Source organism: Ostrea edulis, chromosome 3 (assembly GCF_947568905.1).
Source record: "Ostrea edulis chromosome 3, xbOstEdul1.1, whole genome shotgun sequence".
Classification (NCBI taxonomy): Eukaryota; Metazoa; Mollusca; class Bivalvia; order Ostreida; family Ostreidae; genus Ostrea; species Ostrea edulis.
The window spans coordinates 466,269-486,174 of NC_079166.1; the positions used below are offsets into that span (position 1 = coordinate 466,269).

Here is a 19,906-nt window from a genome sequence, read left to right on the forward strand (position 1 = left end):
TCTAGGCAACTTCCGAAATGGTTAGTCACATATCATCGTAAGTTGTCTGGAGAACCAGCAGACCGAGACAGTGATAGTACTCCTGTGTGTGTCGTAGCTGAGCCGCTGGGGGCCACGGGTTCAGGGTTAAGTCCTGGGGACCCGGGGAGTAAGCAAAAAACTAGACTAGAACCGAAGACAGCAGAACGAGTAGGTCCTTATATGGGTACCCGGAAACGAGTGAGGGAAAGGTTAAGTAAACCGAACAAACCTAGTACACCTAAGAGACCTAAAGCTACTAAGGGAGGTAAATCTAAGCAATACTGTTTATGTTTGCAGACTAAACCCAAGGGGTTAATGGTGCAATGTGATAGCTGCCGGGACTGGTTTCATCCTAGGTGTGTGGGTATAAGTGAGGCTTATGCAAAGTCCGTTCCCCAGTATACATGTCCTGAATGTAGTCCCGTCAGTGTCAGCAGTCACTAGATTAGGGGATAGGGTCCCGCAAGGATGCGGAGCAATGTGGGATTGTAAATATTAATTAGTTCTTACTGCTAGGGAAGCAAGTATCTTTATCTATACAGGGATTTTGCCCTGATCGTGATGTCCATTCAGAATTGTGATTATAGGTGATCGAGTTCTGTCGATTTACTTACCCGTGATGTCCGCACTTAAATGTTCTCAGGAGGAGAATAGGCAGAGCTTACCAGTTCCAGGATGGAGCGTTCGCGACGGAGTCGTGGACGTGATGTCACGTTAGACATCATGTCTGTCCTGGGTTGTGATGTCCATGTCCGGAGGCGAGAATGGTGGATGTTGTCGTGGGACCACTTGGAGAGAGGGAGACGACGATGGACCTGAGAGGACTCGAACGAGGGACGCCCAGAACCAGGGATTAATGTGATGTATCATCTTGTGAACTATAGAATTGACTGTTAATATTATAAAAATGTATTATGGACATTAATGTATATTTTTTTATGTGGTAGGCCCTGCTAGGTTTAAAGTGTATGTATATGTTTGTATATTATAGTTTGTCCTAATGTATTACGGGCTGGGACGTCCTTTCTCAAAATGGGGAGGAGTGTAGTGGTCCTGGAGGTGCTAGGCACGAATTGCCCTGCCACCTCCGATTACGTAGTACACTGATCACACACCTGCTGTGACGTGTACAGCTCCTCGCTCTCTCTTGTCTGTTAACTGCTGACTAGGACAGACGTGTTTCTGTCAGCTTACTATTGTATTGTATATTGTAATTGCGGGCACTGTAATAAATGGGGATTATTTTACCATAGTGTTTCTCTGTTCCGCCATCACCGCACTTGGGTTTAAGTTAATGTAGAGAAACGCTATACTTTGATCATAAATACCTGTATATATAAGTATAATAACTGTGAAAAAGAAAACAATACTTCTCGTTAGATACAAAGATTTGTTTAATATCGTTCAAAAAACACCATTCTCTTCGTAAAATCATGCATAGAATGAAGAATGTCCGTTTTCGGTTTTGGCATTTAAAACACAGTACTAGATTTACCGCTTTTGAGTATGCTGCATCTCCAGTTTAAGTATTTATACTTATTAATATTGTTGTTTTTTTTAATTGTATGAATCAATTTGGACATAAAGATTGTTCCCAAGAAATATGAAGTTATTCTGTTCGCCGGTTTTAATATAATCTATAAAACATCGCAATCCGGGACAGTCGGGAGTCGGCAGTACTAGATTTACCGCCCACCGCTATTCGGACCTTCTCGGTGCTTTTTAAAATATCACGTCACTTCCGTAAACATTGCATATGTATTTATAATCATCATGCTATAGCGTCGCGTCTCTTTGTATCGAGAGAGTTCTAGAAAACAAATTCCAACAAAAACTAAATCAACAGACAGGCAATCCATTTTCAACACAAACTTCCACAACCTGAGGATTGAAAACTGAGAGGTAACGCCGCTGTACACAATTACAAAGATTTTTGTTTACGTTTATCAGCTGTTCTGTTGTACTGTATTCTGCGTGACGTAAATGACCATATATAGTGTATGAGTATTCTTGTATCTTTGCAGCACATTTTTCTGGGGGTGTTATTTGTGTGTGTGTTTGTTGTTTATATGGTTTTGTTTGCTGGTTTGTGGGGTTTTTTTTTTTGTTTTTTGTTTTTTTGGCTTCATGACAAATTGGTGTGCGTCGAAATTCAGTTGCTTCTTACGGGTTATTTAAATTGTTCTCTGTGATGCTTTAACAAAGTTTTACCTGAGATATATAAACAAGGGCATTGATTCTTTGAAACTCTGCCAAAAGGAAACGGTATCATATGGAGCACATCAATCGTTCTCCTCCACTAAATTTCATTGCAAAACATGTACACTCTTGAAATCTTTAGGAACATGCATGTATATATGTGTAATCACTAATTAATATATTGCAGAGAGAGCAGCCGATGTAAATTTGTTTCGTGTCAGAAGAAGAGGTTAAGATTCCCATTTTATTTGGACATGTCTGACAAGAAGAGCCCCAGTAGTTTAGATGACTCCCTGAATGGAGAATTTCCACTTCAAGAGCAGGATGATGGAGAGCTAAGTTTGTCAACCGGAAGCTCCGTCAGTGATTCTGAGACAGAAAAGAAGAAAACAAGATCAGGGTCACCAAGTTCTCCTAGAATTCCTCCAGCATTTATGGTGGCAGGTAAATGACTCTGTACACATGGCATAGTTTGTGTGAATGGTTTGTATGACTGGGATATCACGCTCACTTCTGATGGCTGTGACCTGGGTTCAGTCCTCATTACCAGCAGTGATTCTATCTACCTCAGAAGGTACAGTGGGCATCTGGATTTTTTTGGGGGTACACTGACTTTCTTAAAAATATTAATGACATCATCACGTTTGTGTAAAAATCATGTCCCATTACAAATCAGCTCTATTCAAACTTCTTGGGTTATCTAGGGCTGTGTTCAAGATCATAGCTGCTAGGTTAGATATCTAGGTCTATTGAACGCACTGTATATCGAGTTAATGCTTGTTATCCCCATGTAAGGTTTAGTCTAGATGACCATTCAACTTCACAGCAATATACGTAGCCACATGTCCATTCAACTTAAATTCACAGCACTATATATATACATAGGATAGACATTAACTTTTCTTCTTACTTGCCCTTTGGGCAAGTAAACTCGAAGTTTTAGTTGTCCGAATGAAAAACTTAGTTGTCCGAAATATTTTAGACTCTATTAAGCCTGTTAACCAGGAACTCTTATCTCTCTCTGTCATTTGGTGATACAGTACAATCTACTAGAATGGGCCTTCGTTATAATCTGACAAACAGCAATATATGGAGTTGGACTTTATTTTTTAATATTTGATATTCATCAAGCTTAACACAATTATTATAATAATCACATTTCCTACTTAAATAATCACTTGCCCCATTGGGCAAGTGTGTATTGAGTTTTACTTGTCCGAACTGGGTTTTCACTTGCCTCGGGCAATCGGACAACCGTTAATGTCGATCCCTGTAGCCACTTCAGTCTTGAATGCATCCATGCTGTGGCTTGGCTATCTGGAAAAGATCTCAAACCTATAAGTATACGTTTGAGTTTTCATCTATTTGAGCATCCAAAATTTTAGTAAAATCTCAGACTTAAGTCCAAGTTTTGAGTTAAGTTTATTTAAATTTGATAAATCTAGATCTGGTATTCACTGACTAAGTTTCATTTACTTCAAAAGCATCTCAGTATTACTGTCAATAGATCGAATTAGAAAAGAAAGATATGTCGATAGTGATGTGGAATAATATGAATCGTTAAATATTTCAGCTTCTCCACCAAAGTTTCTGAGCTTTGAACAGTTAATGGAAGCTGCCAATGGAGTCAAAAACATGGCATTGGCTCATGAAATTGCTGTAAACACAGACTTCAAGTTAGAAGAGTTCCAACCGCCCGATGACAGGTAAATAGATATATTAATACTACAGTAACTTGATCCAAAGAGTCAGATCACGTCGAGTTGACAGGCGCGGATCATCAGATCAAACTCAATGCTTTGCGTCTCCTGTAATCTGATGATCCGCACCTGTCACCGAAACATGATCCAACTCTTCGGATCAAGTTACTGTAGTAATGATAAATTTATTATATACCCTATTATGCATCGTTAAAAACCCACGGTCAGTGGCTCTACGATTACCTACCATGGGTCATAAGGCCAGTATTTTTGCTGGAAGGTGCGTCTCGGCTTCTATATATGCGATTGGTCACTTTACCATTCCTTATTGTGATATTCAACCAATGAAAAAGCCCTTATTTCCAGTCCTCAGTAGCATAGAAAAACATGCTTTCGAAGCCAAGATTTAAGTTGAACAAGTTACAAAACTTTCAACAAGATGCTTTATCTGCATTATTGAAGTGGAGGGTGTATTTGTGTCTATAAAGACAGGGGAGGAAAAAGCCTGTGTTACCAAGCATTTACTATCTTACTGCCTACCAGTCTGTGAACAGGTCTCTACATGTTCTCCATGAGTTTGTAGTTCCATCATACAAGCAATGTGTGTTTTTTTTAATAGACTTGGTATTTCATCGGTTTCTATAGGTATGTTAAACTTACTTGCGTATTAAGTACTGTCGTAATTTGTTCCAGTTGTGTTGTCGGCACAATTTGAGCCAATAATTGTAACCTTCGATCTAAAACACACCTCTCTCGTGTAAACACAATTGATGTCTCACCTACGCTAATTATAAAATAACATGTGAACGACATACCAGAAGCGGATCCAGGATTTCTGAAGGGGGGGGGGGGGGGGGCACATGTGAAAGTGAATTATTAGTTAAAATAATCAGCCATTTGGGGTGCTAAATCTGGAGTTTTCATCTACATATCTTTGATAGTGGCACAACAAAACACACACACTTTCATGAACACTACCATTACAGCTGACACTTTGAGTACCAGGAATATTTATGGCAATTCCCATTGGTCCTCGATAGGTCACGTAAGATCACGCATTTTAATGAGTTATGCGAAAATATCAGCCTTGTGACCCATGGTTGGTAATCGTAGAGCGACCGACCGTGGGTTTCCGATGATGCCTCTTACGCATTTTAAATCCACATTTATAAGATACTAAATGTAATCCAAAATGCAGACATACAGTGAAATTATATTTTGTGTACGCAGTTAGACACGGTCAATATTTTCCACAAAAAACTTTGCATTGATGCTTTGTGACGTCATCAGTTTCAGAGGATACTGATAAGGAATCAGAAAACCAATGTGGTGATCCGGAAAAGCCGATCACACTCTGTGAAATCCACAGTATAAAAAACGAAACATTGATGGGTATATAAAAATACTAATTAATACATGAAATCATCGTAAACACAGACTTAAAGTTAGAAGAGTTCTGATCACCTGATGAAAGGCACAAATGTATATGTAAATATATCCATGTATTTTAAGCAGTAGAGATGATATTTGTAAATTTTGATTGAATATATTCCTAATTGTAATCTATGAATGTTATTAACACTGTGCATCAGCTTAATATATTCATGTGTGAAATATATCAGTTAGGTTTGTAAGAGCTCATCTAAGAACAATACTGTTATACAGTGATACTGCTCACTTTGTATTTGTAACATGTTGTGAATCGTATTTTGAAAGGCTATTTGACAGTAATTTAGCACAGTGACATCATTTGAATGCTTTCTCTGATTGGCTATTTGACAGTAATTTAGCACAGTGACATCATTTGAATGCTTTCTCTGATTGGCTATTTGACAGTAATTTAGCACAGTGACATCATTTGAATGCTTTCTCTGATTGGCTATTTGACAGTAATTTAGCACAGTGACATCATTTGAATGCTTTCTCTGATTGGCTATTTGACAGTAATTTAGCACAGTGACATCATTTGAATGCTTTCTCTGATTGGCTATTTGATAGTAAGCACATTGACATCATTTGAATGCTTCTCTGATTGGCTATTTGATAGTAAGCGCAGTGACATCATTTGAATGCTTTCTCTGATTGGCTATTTGATAGTAAGCGCAGTGACATAATTTGAATGCTTTCTCTGATTGGCTATTTGATAGTAAGCACAGTGACATCATTTGAATGCTTTCTCTGATTGGCTATTTGATTGGCTATTTGATAGTAAGCACAGTGACATCATTTGAATGCTTTCTCTGATTGGCTATTTGACAGTAATTTAGCACAGTGACATCATTTGAATGCTTTCTCTGATTGGCTATTTGATAGTAAGCACAGTGACATCATTTGAATGCTTTCTCTGATTGGCTATTTGATAGTAAGCGCAGTGACATCATTTGAATGCTTTCTCTGATTGGCTATTTGATAGTAAGCACAGTGACATCATTTGAATGCTTTCTCTGATTGGCTATTTGATAGTAAGCGCAGTGACATCATTTGAATGCTTTTTCTGATTGGCTATTTGATAGTAAGCACAGTGACATCATTTGAATGCTTCTCTGATTGGCTATTTGATAGTAAGCGCAGTGACATCATTTGAATGCTTTCTCTGATTGGCTATTTGATAGTAAGCACAGTGACATCATTTGAATGCTTCTCTGATTGGTTATTTGATAGTAAGCGCAGTGACATCATTTGAATGCTTTCTTTGATTGGCTATTTGACAGTAATTTAGCACAGTGACATCATTTGAATGCTTTCTCTGATTGGCTATTTGATAGTAAGCACAGTGACATCATTTGAATGCTTCTCTGATTGGCTATTTGATAGTAAGTGCAGTGACATCATTTGAATGCTTTCTCTGATTGGCTATTTGATAGTAAGCACAGTGACATCATTTGAATGCTTCTCTGATTGGCTATTTGATAGTAAGTGCAGTGACATCATTTGAATGCTTTCTCTGATTGGCTATTTGATAGTAAGTGCAGTGACATCATTTGAATGCTTTCTCTGATTGGCTATTTGATAGTAAGCACAGTGACATCATTTGAATGCTTTCTCTGATTGGCTATTTGATAGTAAGCACAGTGACATCATTTAAATGCTTCTCTGATTGGCTATTTGATAGTAAGCGCAGTGACATCATTTGAATGCTTTCTCTGATTGGCTATTTGATAGTAAGTGCAGTGACATCATTTGAATGCTTCTCTGATTGGCTATTTGATAGTAAGCGCAGTGACATCATTTGAATGCTTTCTCTGATTGGCTATTTGATAGTAAGCACAGGGACATCATTTGAATGCTTTCTTTGATTGGCTATTTGATAGTAAGCACAGTGACATCATTTGAATGCTTCTCTGATTGGCTATTTGATAGTAAGCGCAGTGACATCATTTGAATGCTTTCTCTGATTGGCTATTTGATAGTAAGTGCAGTGACATCATTTGAATGCTTCTCTGATTTTCTATTTGATAGTAAGCGCAGTGACATCATTTGAATGCTTTCTCTGATTGGCTATTTGATAGTAAGTGCAGTGACATCATTTGAATGCTTCTCTGATTGGCTATTTGATAGTAAGCACAGTGACATCATTTGAATGCTTTCTTTGATTGGCTATTTGATAGTAAGCACAGTGACATCATTTGAATGCTTTCTTTGATTGGCTATTTGATAGTAAGCACAGTGACATCATTTGAATGCTTTCTCTGATTGGCTATTTGATAGTAAGCACAGTGACATCATTTGAATGCTTTCTCTGATTACAGCATAGAGAAGCAGGTGAAGGAGACGGTCAGAAGAGCATTCTGGGATGCCTTTCAAGAAAAACTGAATGAGGATCCACCTGACTTTATGCACGCCCTGGTTCTGATACAGGAAGTGAAGGAGGTAATGGGATCACAGATCTCGGGATCATAATGTATTATAGACAACTTCAGATCTCGGGATTATAATGTATTATAGACCGTGTCATATCTCGGGATTATAATGTATTATAGACCGTGTCATATCTCGGGATTATAATGTATTATAGATGTCTTTCTGATCGTCAGATTTGATTATGATATATTTGAAACAGTAATGCATTTCCAAATTATAAGAGTTAAAATGTTTTTCCCACATGCAATTATATTGCATGGATTCAAATTTGCTATAATTATTGAAGAGTACTTTTTAATAGAAAATTCGAACCCAAGCAATATAATTGCCTGTGGTTTTACCTTGAAACAATTTCTTTAAATTTAGAAAAGCCTAGTCCATTGCTTTTATTTTAGAATATCGTGATGCTTCTGCTGCCCCAGCATGTGCGATTCAGGGCCCAGATCAACGAGGTGCTTGACATTGACTTGATCAGACAGAAGCTTGAGAATGATGCCTTTGACATTTATTATTATTCTAACTACATTGTTGGTGTGATGGAGAAGCTGTGCGCTCCAGTCAGGGATGAGCAAGTGACAAAACTTAAAACAATCAAAGAAGTTGTCCCCCTTTTCAAGTAAGCTGCATATCTTTTGCACTACACTTTATCATTATAGTAAAGTAATTCACATTTCAAATTTTCGTGAATGGGCTGATAGAGAATATGATCCTTCTTTTAAGAAAATACACATGGTAGGAAATGTGCTTCTGATGTGTTCCACAACTCATTTAGAATAAAAGTTTTTATATTTCTCATAACAACACTAAATACTGAATACTAACATACATGTGATTAATATACCATTACTCTGATGTGGGTAGGAAGGGAGAGGGGCTGAAATGTGGGTGGGTGGATGGGAGGGGCTGAAATGTGGTACATGTAGGAAGGAGAAGGGGCAGAAAGGTGGGAGGGGAAGGGGGCCTATGTGTGGGTGGGAGGGGGAGGGGCTGAAGTGTGGGTGGGGAAGGGAGGATTTATCTTTGGATGGGGAGTGGCTAAAGTGTGGGGAGGATGGGGTAGGGTACTTGTAACTCATTGGTGTATATATCCATGTTCATTGTCTTTGTATCCTGTTGATGCATGTCTGTGTCAGGTAAACCACACAGGGATAGTTCCATTAATATACAGTGCCATTGTCCAGCTTCAGATATAATGTTAATGTCTCTGAATACTTCTATGATACTAAAATTAACAACCATATAATAGAGAATGCCGCAATGCAATAAGGTTTTTTTTTTTTCTTTCTCTTTTTAACAGGGAGATTTTTGAAGTGCTGGATCTCATGAAAATGGACATGGCAAATTTCACCTTACAACAAATTCGACCGTACTGCCAGCAACAGTCAGTAGAGTATGAACGACAAAAATTCCAGGACTTCCTCAAATCCCAACAAGGTTAGACTTCATTTATCTGTCTCCAACACAAAAATTCCAGGATCTCCTCAAATCACAATTAAGTTAGACGCCATTTATCTGTCACACACACAAAAATTCCATGGCCTCGTAAATCCCAAGGTTAGACTTCATTTGTCTGTCAAACACAAAATTCCAGGACTTCCTTTAATCCCAACAAGGTTAGAAACCATTTACTTACTGTGTTCACACACCACTAGTTTATCATGTAGGTGTAACGAGGGCCACTGACACTGTTTGTAATCATGTAGGTGTAACGCGGGCTACTGACACTGTTTGTAATCATGTAGGTGTAATGAGGGCCACTGACTCTGTTGTAATCATGTAGTTGTAACGAGGGCCACTGACTCTTGTAATCATGTAGTTGTAACGAGGGCTACTGACACTGTTTGTAATCATGTAGGTGTAACGAGGGCTACTGACACTGTTTGTAATCATGTAGGTGTAATGAGGGCCACTGACTCTGTTGTAATCATGTAGTTGTAACGAGGGCCACTGACTCTGTTTGTAATCATGTAGGTGTAATGAGGGCTACTGACACTGTTTGTAATCATGTAGGTGTAACGAGGGCTACTGACACTGTTTGTAATCATGTAGGTGTAACAAGGGCTACTGACACTGTTTGTAATCATGTAGGTGTAATGAGGGCCACTGACTCTGTTGTAATCATGTAGTTGTAACGAGGGCCACTGACTCTGTTCACATGAAGGATGCAGTGTTAATGTGAATAGTACATTACATGTAATTAGTACGCTGTTTATGGAAATGATACAATGTTTATGAGAATAGTTAGGGCTGAAACAATACGCCCCTTTCATGATACGATACATATTGCAATACTAATGCCATGATTCAATACAATACATTTTACAGAAAAAAAACAATAAGAACTTCGAAGAAAAATTTAATTACGAAGATGCAGTCACAATTCAAAAGCAAAATGTTTCCAAACCATTGAACAGTAAGATGCCTGTTGGCTTTGTAGTTTTAACTGGTGAAAGAGGTTCGCACCCGACACTTGGAGTAATGTCAATTTTTTGGGAAGTGTATTTTTGATTTCTACATTGAAGGAGAATTAGGAAATTAAAAAGAAAAACTGGGGTCGCAATGCTTGTTATTGAGCTATAGTGTTCTAAATATGACCTTATTGTACTTAAAATTTATTCAATTAAACTTGATTTTTCTGTTAATGTCAACAGAACATATGCAACACAAATCAATCATTACATAAAATAGATACATAATCATGTCCTCTAACACTGCAGATGAAAAAAGAAATTCATACTCGTAAAGGAAATGAATAATGACCTTTTTGCACTTGATGTATGAAAAACTTCATGATATCAAAATTTAGAATCTAAAAGGACATATTAGGAGTAATGTCAATTTCTAAAATTTTACATAATTTTCAAGGTCTGGTCTTCCAATTTAAAATGCAACTTTAAAAAAGTGGGGTTTGGAGATCAAATTTTTGAATTATTTGCAAAAATACTGAATTTTTATACAAAATTTCAAGTTAATTAGAACTTTTTTAAGAATCAGTGTTCTGTTTGGAAAAATATATCAACCAAGCTAATAAATCACAACATTTGAACTATAGTTCCAAGTCTCAACTACCTGTGTCATGAATTATAAAACTGAAATACACGTATAGGGGTATAAAAATAGGCGATATATTGGAAGAAACTGTAATATCATGCAGAGTTAGAACTTTTTGATTAGTGAATCCTTCCGCGACGAAATATAGTCCCTGTCAAACCCTTTCAAAATTTGAATTGACACAAAAAATTTCAACTGGATAGGGTTCAGCAATAGATGTGTAATATATTTGCACCAATGGGATCAGTATTGAACCAGTAAATACTTAGTTATAGCATCCTGCGCAGTTGTACTCAGATGCTCAGGAACTAACTTCCCTAAGTTCATTATTGTTTTGATCAGGCTTATGGCTAACAACATTCTGACTGTTATCGGATGTCATTTTGTCCCTCATACATGTAAACATAAAAAGTACAAGTCAAGTCCATTGTATTTTGCCAAACCTGATTTTTTTTTAAACGTATTGAACATTTAATCGAGCGGTTATAGTATCAATATTTCGGTGAATCGTTTCAGCCCTAGGAATTTACACGTTTTACAATGATTGTAGAAGTAGACATACTAAAACATTACACTGTTGTGACTAGATTGTGTCTCATTACCTTGAATCTATAGTTCATACAGATAAGGTCAGTCAAATTAACGTGGACCAATGGCTGTCCAGGTTATAACTTAGAAGTAGGACTTCTAATCATGTGAGTTGCATCTGCAATCAAGTACACTTTTGAAAACATTAAAAATTATCAAAAACATCAGACATTATCAAAAACATGAGTCATCAATGTCAGAAATTATCAAAAACATGAATCATCAACATCAGAAATTATCAAAAACATCAGAAATTATCAAAAACATGAATCATCAATATTAGAGATTAAAAGACATCAGAAATTATTAAAGACATCAGAAATTGTCAAAAACATCAGAAATTATCAAAAACATCAGAAATGATATTTTAAAAATACCATGAGTTATCAACATTATTAAACACATTGAAAATTATTAAAAGCATAAGAAATTATCAAAAACGTCAGGAATTATCAAAAGCGTCAGGAATTATCAAAAGCGTCAGGAATTGTCAAGCACATTAGCAATCATCAACAACATCAGAAATCATTAACAACAACAAATTGTATTTCAAGAAACTGGGATTGATGGTTTGGAGTTCACGAAAGTCTGGCTGAAGAGAAGTCATGATAAAATCACAGATGTTAACGCAGTGGAGGAAGCCATGTCATTGCCCCTGGCAACACCAGCAGCCATATTGAATGAGGCCTACATCGAATTACTGCACTGGGATGAGCGAAATGTCATTCCTGAGGTATGGAAGCAGTGATGAGAAATTTTGAAGCACCACTTTCTTGCAAAGATCAGTGGCTGCAAACCTCAGAGTTTGACTACACATACGATATACATGTTGCCTCATTTTGCAATATAACTTGTGATGAAAATAGCTTTGGATAATTATAATTATTAGGTTTCTTACTGACTGTCTACAGAAATTCGTAACAAAGAAATACAATTGAGAAGACATTGCAGATGGTGTGTTGCCATCTGAATTTTGCTACTTGTCATCATAAGAAATTTAGAAGGCTATCATATGACAGGTTTCATTCACAGACAGAGCATCATTCTACTCCAAGGCAAAACAATAATTGTTATTCAGTAATCAGTATATAAGTAACACTTTAAATGGAAGGTCATCAACACTTGCTATGATATCAACATACAGTAAAACATGGTTATAGTGAACCTCCAGTGTCAGCAAAAAACAGTTTGTTATAACTAAACTTCATTATACAGTAAAATATGGTTATAGTGAACTTCCAAGTCTAGCAAAAAAAAAAGAACAGTTCATTATAACCAAACTTCCTTATATCCAATAAAATTTTCATTATTTTCCTCCCTAGAGTAATAAATATGACTTCGCAATAAGCGTGAATTTGTTATAAGTCTGTTTTATTGTATTGAGAATTTAACTCGTGCTTTATATTCTCTTTTGGTTTTTCATTTGACGACTTTCCTGCCTATTGAGTACATGTGCTGCTAAGATTTAACTTCATATTTCATGCTACTTGGTTATTTAAAAAAAGCATTTGTCCTTTTTCTGATAGACGCTGGTGATGGACCATGCTCGAGTAACGGAACAGAGGGAAAAAGCCCACCGACTAGCCCTCATTTCATCTGTCCTGATGATTACCTACAGCACAGTGGGGTCTTCTATTTCTGGTGTCCAAGTCCTAAAAGACAAATTAAAATCCGAGATCTGTACTCTACTGGAGGGGGTATCAAACAGGTAATAGAACCACAACAGTTCACTGATATTACAACCGCGACACTCCACTGATATTACAACCACGACACTCCACTGATATTACAACCATGACAGTTCACTGATATTACAACCACGACACTCCACTGATATTACAACCGCGACAGTTCACTGATATTACAACCGCGACACTCCACTGATATTACAACCGCGACAGTTCACTGATATTACAACCGCGACAATTCACTGATATTACAACCGCGACACTCCACTGATATTACAACCGCGACAGTTCACTGATATTACAACCGAGACACTCCACTGATATTACAACCGCGACACTCCACTGATATTACAACCGGTACACTCCACTGATATTACAACCGCGACAGTTCACTGATATTACAACCGCGACAGTTCACTGATATTACAACCGAGACACTCCACTGATATTACAACCGCGACAGTTCACTGATATTACAACCGGTACACTCCACTGATATTACAACCGCGACAGTTCACTGATATTACAACCGCGACAGTTCACTGACATTACAACCGGGACATCTAACTGATATTACAACCGCGACAGTTCACTGATATTACAACCGCGACAGTTCACTGATATTACAACCGCGACAGTTCACTGATATTACAACCGCGACAGTTCACTGATATTACAACCGCGACAGTTCACTGATATTACAACCGCGACAGTTCACTGATATTACAACCGCGACAGTTCACTGATATTACAACCGCGACAGTTCACTGATATTACAACCGCGACAGTTCACTGACATTACAACCACGACAGTTCACTGACATTACAACCGCAACAGTTCACTGACATTACAACCGGGACATCTAACTGATATTACAACCACGACAGTTCACTGATATTACAACCGCGACAGTTCACTGATATTACAACCGCAACAGTTCACTGACATTACAACCGGGACATCTAACTGATATTACAACCACGACAGTTCACTGATATTACAACCGCGACAGTTCACTGATATTACAACCGCGACAGTTCACTGATATTACAACCATGACAGTTCACTGATATTACAACCGCGACAGTTCACTGATATTACAACCGCGACATCTCACTGATATTACAACCGCGACAGTTCACTGATATTACAACCGCAACAGTTCACTGATATTACAACCGCAACACTCCACTGATATTACAACCGCGACAGTTCACTGATATTACAACCGCGACACTCCACTGATATTACAACCGCGACAATTCACTGATATTACAACCACGACAGTTCACTGATATTACAACTGCAACACTCCACTGATATTACAACCGGGACAGTTCACTGATATTACAACCGGTACACTCCACTGATATTACAACCGCGACACTCCACTGATATTACAACCGCGACAGTTCACTGATATTACAACCACAACAGTTCACTGATATTACAACCGCGACAGTTCACTGATATTACAACCATGACACTCCACTGATATTACAACCACGACACTCCACTGATATTACAACCACGACAGTTCACTGATATTACAACCACAACAGTTCACTGATATTACAACCGCGACACTCCACTGATATTACAACCGCGACAGTTCACTGATACTACAACCGCGACAGTTCACTGATATTACAACCGCAACAGTTCACTGATATTACAACCGCGACAGTTCACTGATATTACAACCGCGACAGTTATGAAGCATCATAGTTCATGTCCTCATATGTTTTCAGAAATGAAAAATTCTGATATTTACATTTTACTTTCATTTCTGTTAGAAATCCTATCCAGTGAACTAGATCATGTACAGTAACTATATTATAGATCATGTGCTATATTTGTCAAGATTCCTATATTATGTGCTGTTCACATCTGCATGACATTCATGAGGAAATGGCTATCATGCAAATTGTTAAAAATATTAAATGCAAAAACATTAGAAATGTAAATATTTGTTACTTTAGATAAGTGCTCTCTTAGACCAAAGACATGTTGGTATTCTACACTGTTGAGATTTTCTGATAAGACATGTTAGTATTCTACACTGTTGAGATTTTCTGTTACGACATGTTAGTATTCTACACTGTTGAGATTTTCTCTTAAGACATGTTTGTATCTACACTGTTGAGATTTTCTCGTAAAACATGTTAGTATTCTACACTGTTGAGATTTTCTGTTAAGACATGTTTGTATCTACACTGTTGAGATTTTCTCTTTTAAGACATGTTAGTATTCTACACTGTTGAGATTTTCTCTTTTAGCGACCTCCCTAAAGCGATGAGTAATGTAGGTGAACAGGTGAACAAGACGGTGAATGACTTCCTGTCGTCTCATGGATTCCAGGCTCGGGAGGAGGCCCAGCAGAAGATGCTGGTTGGTCAGATCACAGATATATCTGATAAAGACAACAAAGTATACAACATTCTGTGTAAGTCCACTGTAAATTCTCTGTAATTAACAATGAACACCCTCCATCAGTTACGGCCTCTGTTAGTTACACTTTCTGTAAGTTACATTCTCTTAAGTTACACCCTCTGTAAGTTACATCCTCTATAAGTTACACCCTCTGTTAGTTACACCCTCCATAAGTTACATCCTCTGTTAGTTACATCCTCCATAAGTTACACCCTCTGTTAGTTACATCCTCCATAAGTTACACCCTCTGTTAGTTACATCCTCCATAAGTTACACCCTCTGTTAGTTACACCCTCCATAAGTTACATCCTCTGTTAGTTACATCCTCTGTTAGTTACACCCTCCATAAGTTACACCCTCTGTTTGTTACTTCCTCTGTTAGTTACATCCTCCATAAGTTACATCCTCCATAAGTTACACCCTCTGTTAAATACACCCTCCATAAGTTACATCCTCTGTTAGTTACACCCTCCATAAGTTACACCCTCTGTAAGTTACATCCTCCATAAGTTACACCCTCTGTTAAATACACCCTCTGTTAAATACATCCTCTGTTAGTTACATCCTCCATAAGTTACATCCTCTGTTAGTTACAGCCTCTGTTAGTTACATCCTCCATAAGTCACATCCTCTGTTAGTTACACCCTCTATAAGTCACATCCTCTGTTAGTTACATCCTCTGTTAGTTACACCCTCCATAAGTTACACCCTCTGTAAGTTACATCCTCCATAAGTTACACCCTCTGTTAAATACATCCTCTGTTAGTTACATCCTCCATAAGTTACATCCTCTGTTAGTTACAGCCTCTGTTAGTTACACCCTCCATAAGTCACATCCTCTGTTAGTTACACCCTCTGTTAGTCACATCCTCTGTTAGTTACATCCTCCATAAGTTACACCCTCTGTTAGTTACATCCTCCATAAGTTACACCCTCCATAAGTCACATCCTCTGTTAGTTACACCCTCTGTTAGTTACACCCTCCATAAGTCACATCCTCTGTTAGTTACACCCTCTGTTAGTTACATCCTCTGTTAGTCACATCCTCTGTTAGTTACACCCTCCATAAGTTACATCCTCTGTTAGTTACACCCTCTGTAAGTTACATTCTTTTAATTTACACCCTTTTTAATGTATGTTACACACTCTATAAGTTACATTTCTCAGTATCTTACACTCTTTGTAAATTATGCTTCTTATAAGTTACATCTTCTGTAGGTTACTTGATTTCTCTTAAGTTACACCCTCTGTATGTTACTATCATGTCTCAGTTACATTCTCTGTTAGTTAAAATCTCTGTAAGAGCAGACATAAAGTCATTAGAATTGAACGAATTAAATAATGTTAATTTGTGAAGCTTTTTTATTTTTGACTATGAATTTAATCCAGAATATAGTTTCCAAGTGTTTGAATGAATAAAATACATGAGTATTCTGTTAGGTGCACTCAGTAGAATAACTTACTGAAATCCATTCCCACCAACATGCACAAAGCGTTCCATGTTAAATAAATCATAGAGTTCTGATTCATGAAAGATTCAGTTTCTCTTAATTAAGTTTTCTCTCTCTCTAATTTAGTTAAAAGATTGCTAGACTTCATCAGACAGATCATTTCCTCTCAACATAAGGAACCATTAAAGGTGCCCGCCGGATTCTCTGCCGTGGAACGGGAGCTAAGCCAGCTCTGTGGTCGCTTCCTGCGAGTGATTTCCTACAACAGGTCCGTGTTTGGTTCATATTACACAGACATCATTAACATACTCCTACAGAAACACATGGCAGACCTGTCTCCAAGGTAACCAGTCAAGTCACAGGAAGATGAAAGGCATTATGGGATTTATTTGAACTCCAGAAGACTTTGGAGGCCAGTGTGTGAATGCAAGAGGACGGAGTGAAGGGAACTTAGCTCATCAAGAGGGGCTCTAAAAGTAATGCCGAATACTTTCCTCTCAATCTGACTAAAGTACAGACCTATATTATTATATATATAATAATATAGGTCTGTACTTTAGTCAGATTGCTTTGCTCTGTGTGGAATATTTCTTGCATGAGAAACGCATTTCAAGGGAGAAAACTCTTCTTGATACTTCATTATGCCTGTTTGAATATTTAGTGATTATTTCTTGTATGTGCATACACTGTTTTGAACATTATGTGATGTAGTAGAGAGGAATAATATGATTGTGAAATTGTTGAGTGTTTATTCTTAAACATGTTAGAAGAGGCATTATTTGTGTGAATATATTGTCAAATTTGTGTTTTTAAGCAACATGTATGCATTGTTTTCTATTATGAACATGTGTGCCAAGTTTATAATTATGTTGTTTTTTCAATATTTCTTAATTTTCTTTCTTGCATTACATAACATTTGGACTATTCCTTTGGAATTTAAGAATTGTGTATTTATGATATTTAATCAAATTTCATATTAAAAACATTAACAATTTACCAAATTATAAAACTTTTAAGATAATCAAAAATTACATTAAGAATCCCATGGACAACAAAATTGTTATATACAATGGACAACTACTCTGCCATATCAATAAGGGTTGGTGAAATGAAAGAGTGGACCAAATTTTAGATTATCTCGTGAAAAGTTATGTCAAATTTTCCTGTTTTTGATGCATATATACAGCTGTAGCAGAATTTTGCTGAAATAAGACGCAGTTCTTGTGATATTAGTTGATATGCTGTTTGTAATGCACAGTTTATAAATAGAATAAACCTATAGGTTTATATATATACATATCTCTTCCTGCTTTATGATTTCTTTGTTGACCAGTGTGTATAGGATATTGTGTCAAGTTGACTTCGGCTCCTTGTCACGCGACATCTTTGATTTTATCTTGAGTTAGCATCAGCTCTATATAGTGTGAACGTACATCTTCAATATTATATGAAGTCACTGACAGCTGTGCCGCGCGACATCTTCGATTTCACGTTGAGTTAGTATCAGCTCTGCTTAGCATCATGTCTTCAATATTATATCATATCAGAGTGGCGGGGGTTACAAGGGTTGGAAACACACACACACACACACCCTCCCCTTTTGTCAGAAAATTTTGCTTAAAAAGGGTAAAAATAATGCATTTTGAGGGTGGGACACCCCCCCACCCCCACCCCTTTGAAAACCAAATTATGGTAGAAACCCCCCGCTCTTTCAAAAATTTCTTGATCCGCCCCTGCTGTTAGCTGTGTCATGTGACATCTTGATTTTATGTGAAGTTAGTATCTTAGTTATCAAAAACGGCTCAATGGATCAAGGTAAAATCTTCACAGGGTGATTGGTGGGGTTCTGTACATGTACATAACTGGCCTTATTTGTCATGTATGTTCTTGTGGGTGCATTTAAATAGTTTCATTATACATGTATATATTATGATGTGTTGCATAACATATAATCAGTTTAACTCTTATTGAATTTTATTGAGACTCTTTACTGATTGGCATGGTCAAAATTAACACCCTGCACATGCATGTACATGTGTGCTTCATTTTGATTGGATAATGCTAAAATATCTATAACTTTTGTATGAATAAAGGGAATGTGATTGATTGTATCTTGTTTAACATCCCTCTCGAGAATTTTTTACTCATATGGAGACGTCACCAACACCGGTGAAGGGCTGCAAATTTAGGCCTATGCTCGGCGCTTATGGCCACTGAACAATGACACGGAACTTCTGTTTTTGAGGTCATCTCTGAGGACCCATTACATCCACGTCTGCATGATGCCAAGCATTTGGCGATTGAACTGTCACTACCTGTTTTAACGACTTGGGTCTGTCGTGGCCGGGACTCAAACCCTGACCTGCATGTTGGGGCAAACACTCTATTTCTAAAGGAATAAGATTATATTCACAGCATAGTTTAGAATCTATTGACTGGTAAAATACAAATTGTACATTGTCTTTTGAAGGTGCAATTTTTCGAAGGACCATAATTTTTTTGTTGTTTAAAAATTTGAAATTTCTTGTAAACGTACCATTAGATTCAATATGAAATGATCTGAAAGTTTATAGGTATATACCGAGAGATCTAACTGAATGGCAGTCAAAATCACTGTATTGACACACGTGAAAGTGCACTTGATTTTGATTGGATTATACTTAAACATCTATAACTTTAATTTTTTTCAATGAATTGGTTTTAAAATCATACTGTTTTATATTAAGACTTTAAACATACAGACCTGGTCAGGCTGACATGCCTGTTTGATTAATTTTGATTGGATAATACCTGCACATGTCTAACAAATGAAGGAAATAAGATTACATTTCATACTGTTTTGTAAATATAATATATGTGCTTACTGAACGATTCAATTAGGCTTGCTCAATCAAAAAAAAAAAATGCTTGGGA

At 37.2% G+C, this 19,906-nt stretch overlaps 1 protein-coding gene across 2 annotated transcripts; it reads left to right on the top strand.

The window, feature by feature from the left end:
• Positions 1-1,730: 1,730 nt before the first annotated feature.
• Positions 1,731-19,097, top strand: LOC125673395 (T-complex protein 11-like protein 1). 2 transcript variants are annotated; one of them, XM_048909968.2, is made up of 10 exons: positions 1,731-1,923; positions 2,408-2,664; positions 3,794-3,926; positions 7,670-7,790; positions 8,177-8,397; positions 9,079-9,215; positions 11,975-12,153; positions 12,947-13,128; positions 15,389-15,555; positions 17,120-19,097. In XM_048909968.2, exons 2-10 carry the CDS (start codon positions 2,475-2,477, stop codon positions 17,338-17,340), a joined length of 1,551 nt encoding a protein of 516 aa, XP_048765925.2. In that variant the 5' UTR covers positions 1,731-1,923; positions 2,408-2,474; the 3' UTR covers positions 17,341-19,097. The 2 variants fall into 2 exon arrangements, with proteins under 2 accessions (XP_048765925.2, XP_048765926.2); XM_048909969.2 differs by lacking the exon at positions 1,731-1,923 and having other exon boundaries at positions 2,659-2,794.
• Positions 19,098-19,906: the final 809 nt, after the last annotated feature.

Bases quoted from the DNA above. Each gene is read 5' to 3' on its own strand.
- LOC125673395 (XM_048909968.2), top strand. From the start codon at position 2,475: ATGTCTGACAAGAAGAGCCCCAGTAGTTTAGATGACTCCCTGAATGGA. The intron at 3,927-7,669 runs GTAAATAGATAT...CTCTGATTACAG, and splicing joins TTCCAACCGCCCGATGACAG to CATAGAGAAGCAGGTGAAGG. The intron at 12,154-12,946 runs GTATGGAAGCAG...TTTTTCTGATAG, and splicing joins AGCGAAATGTCATTCCTGAG to ACGCTGGTGATGGACCATGC.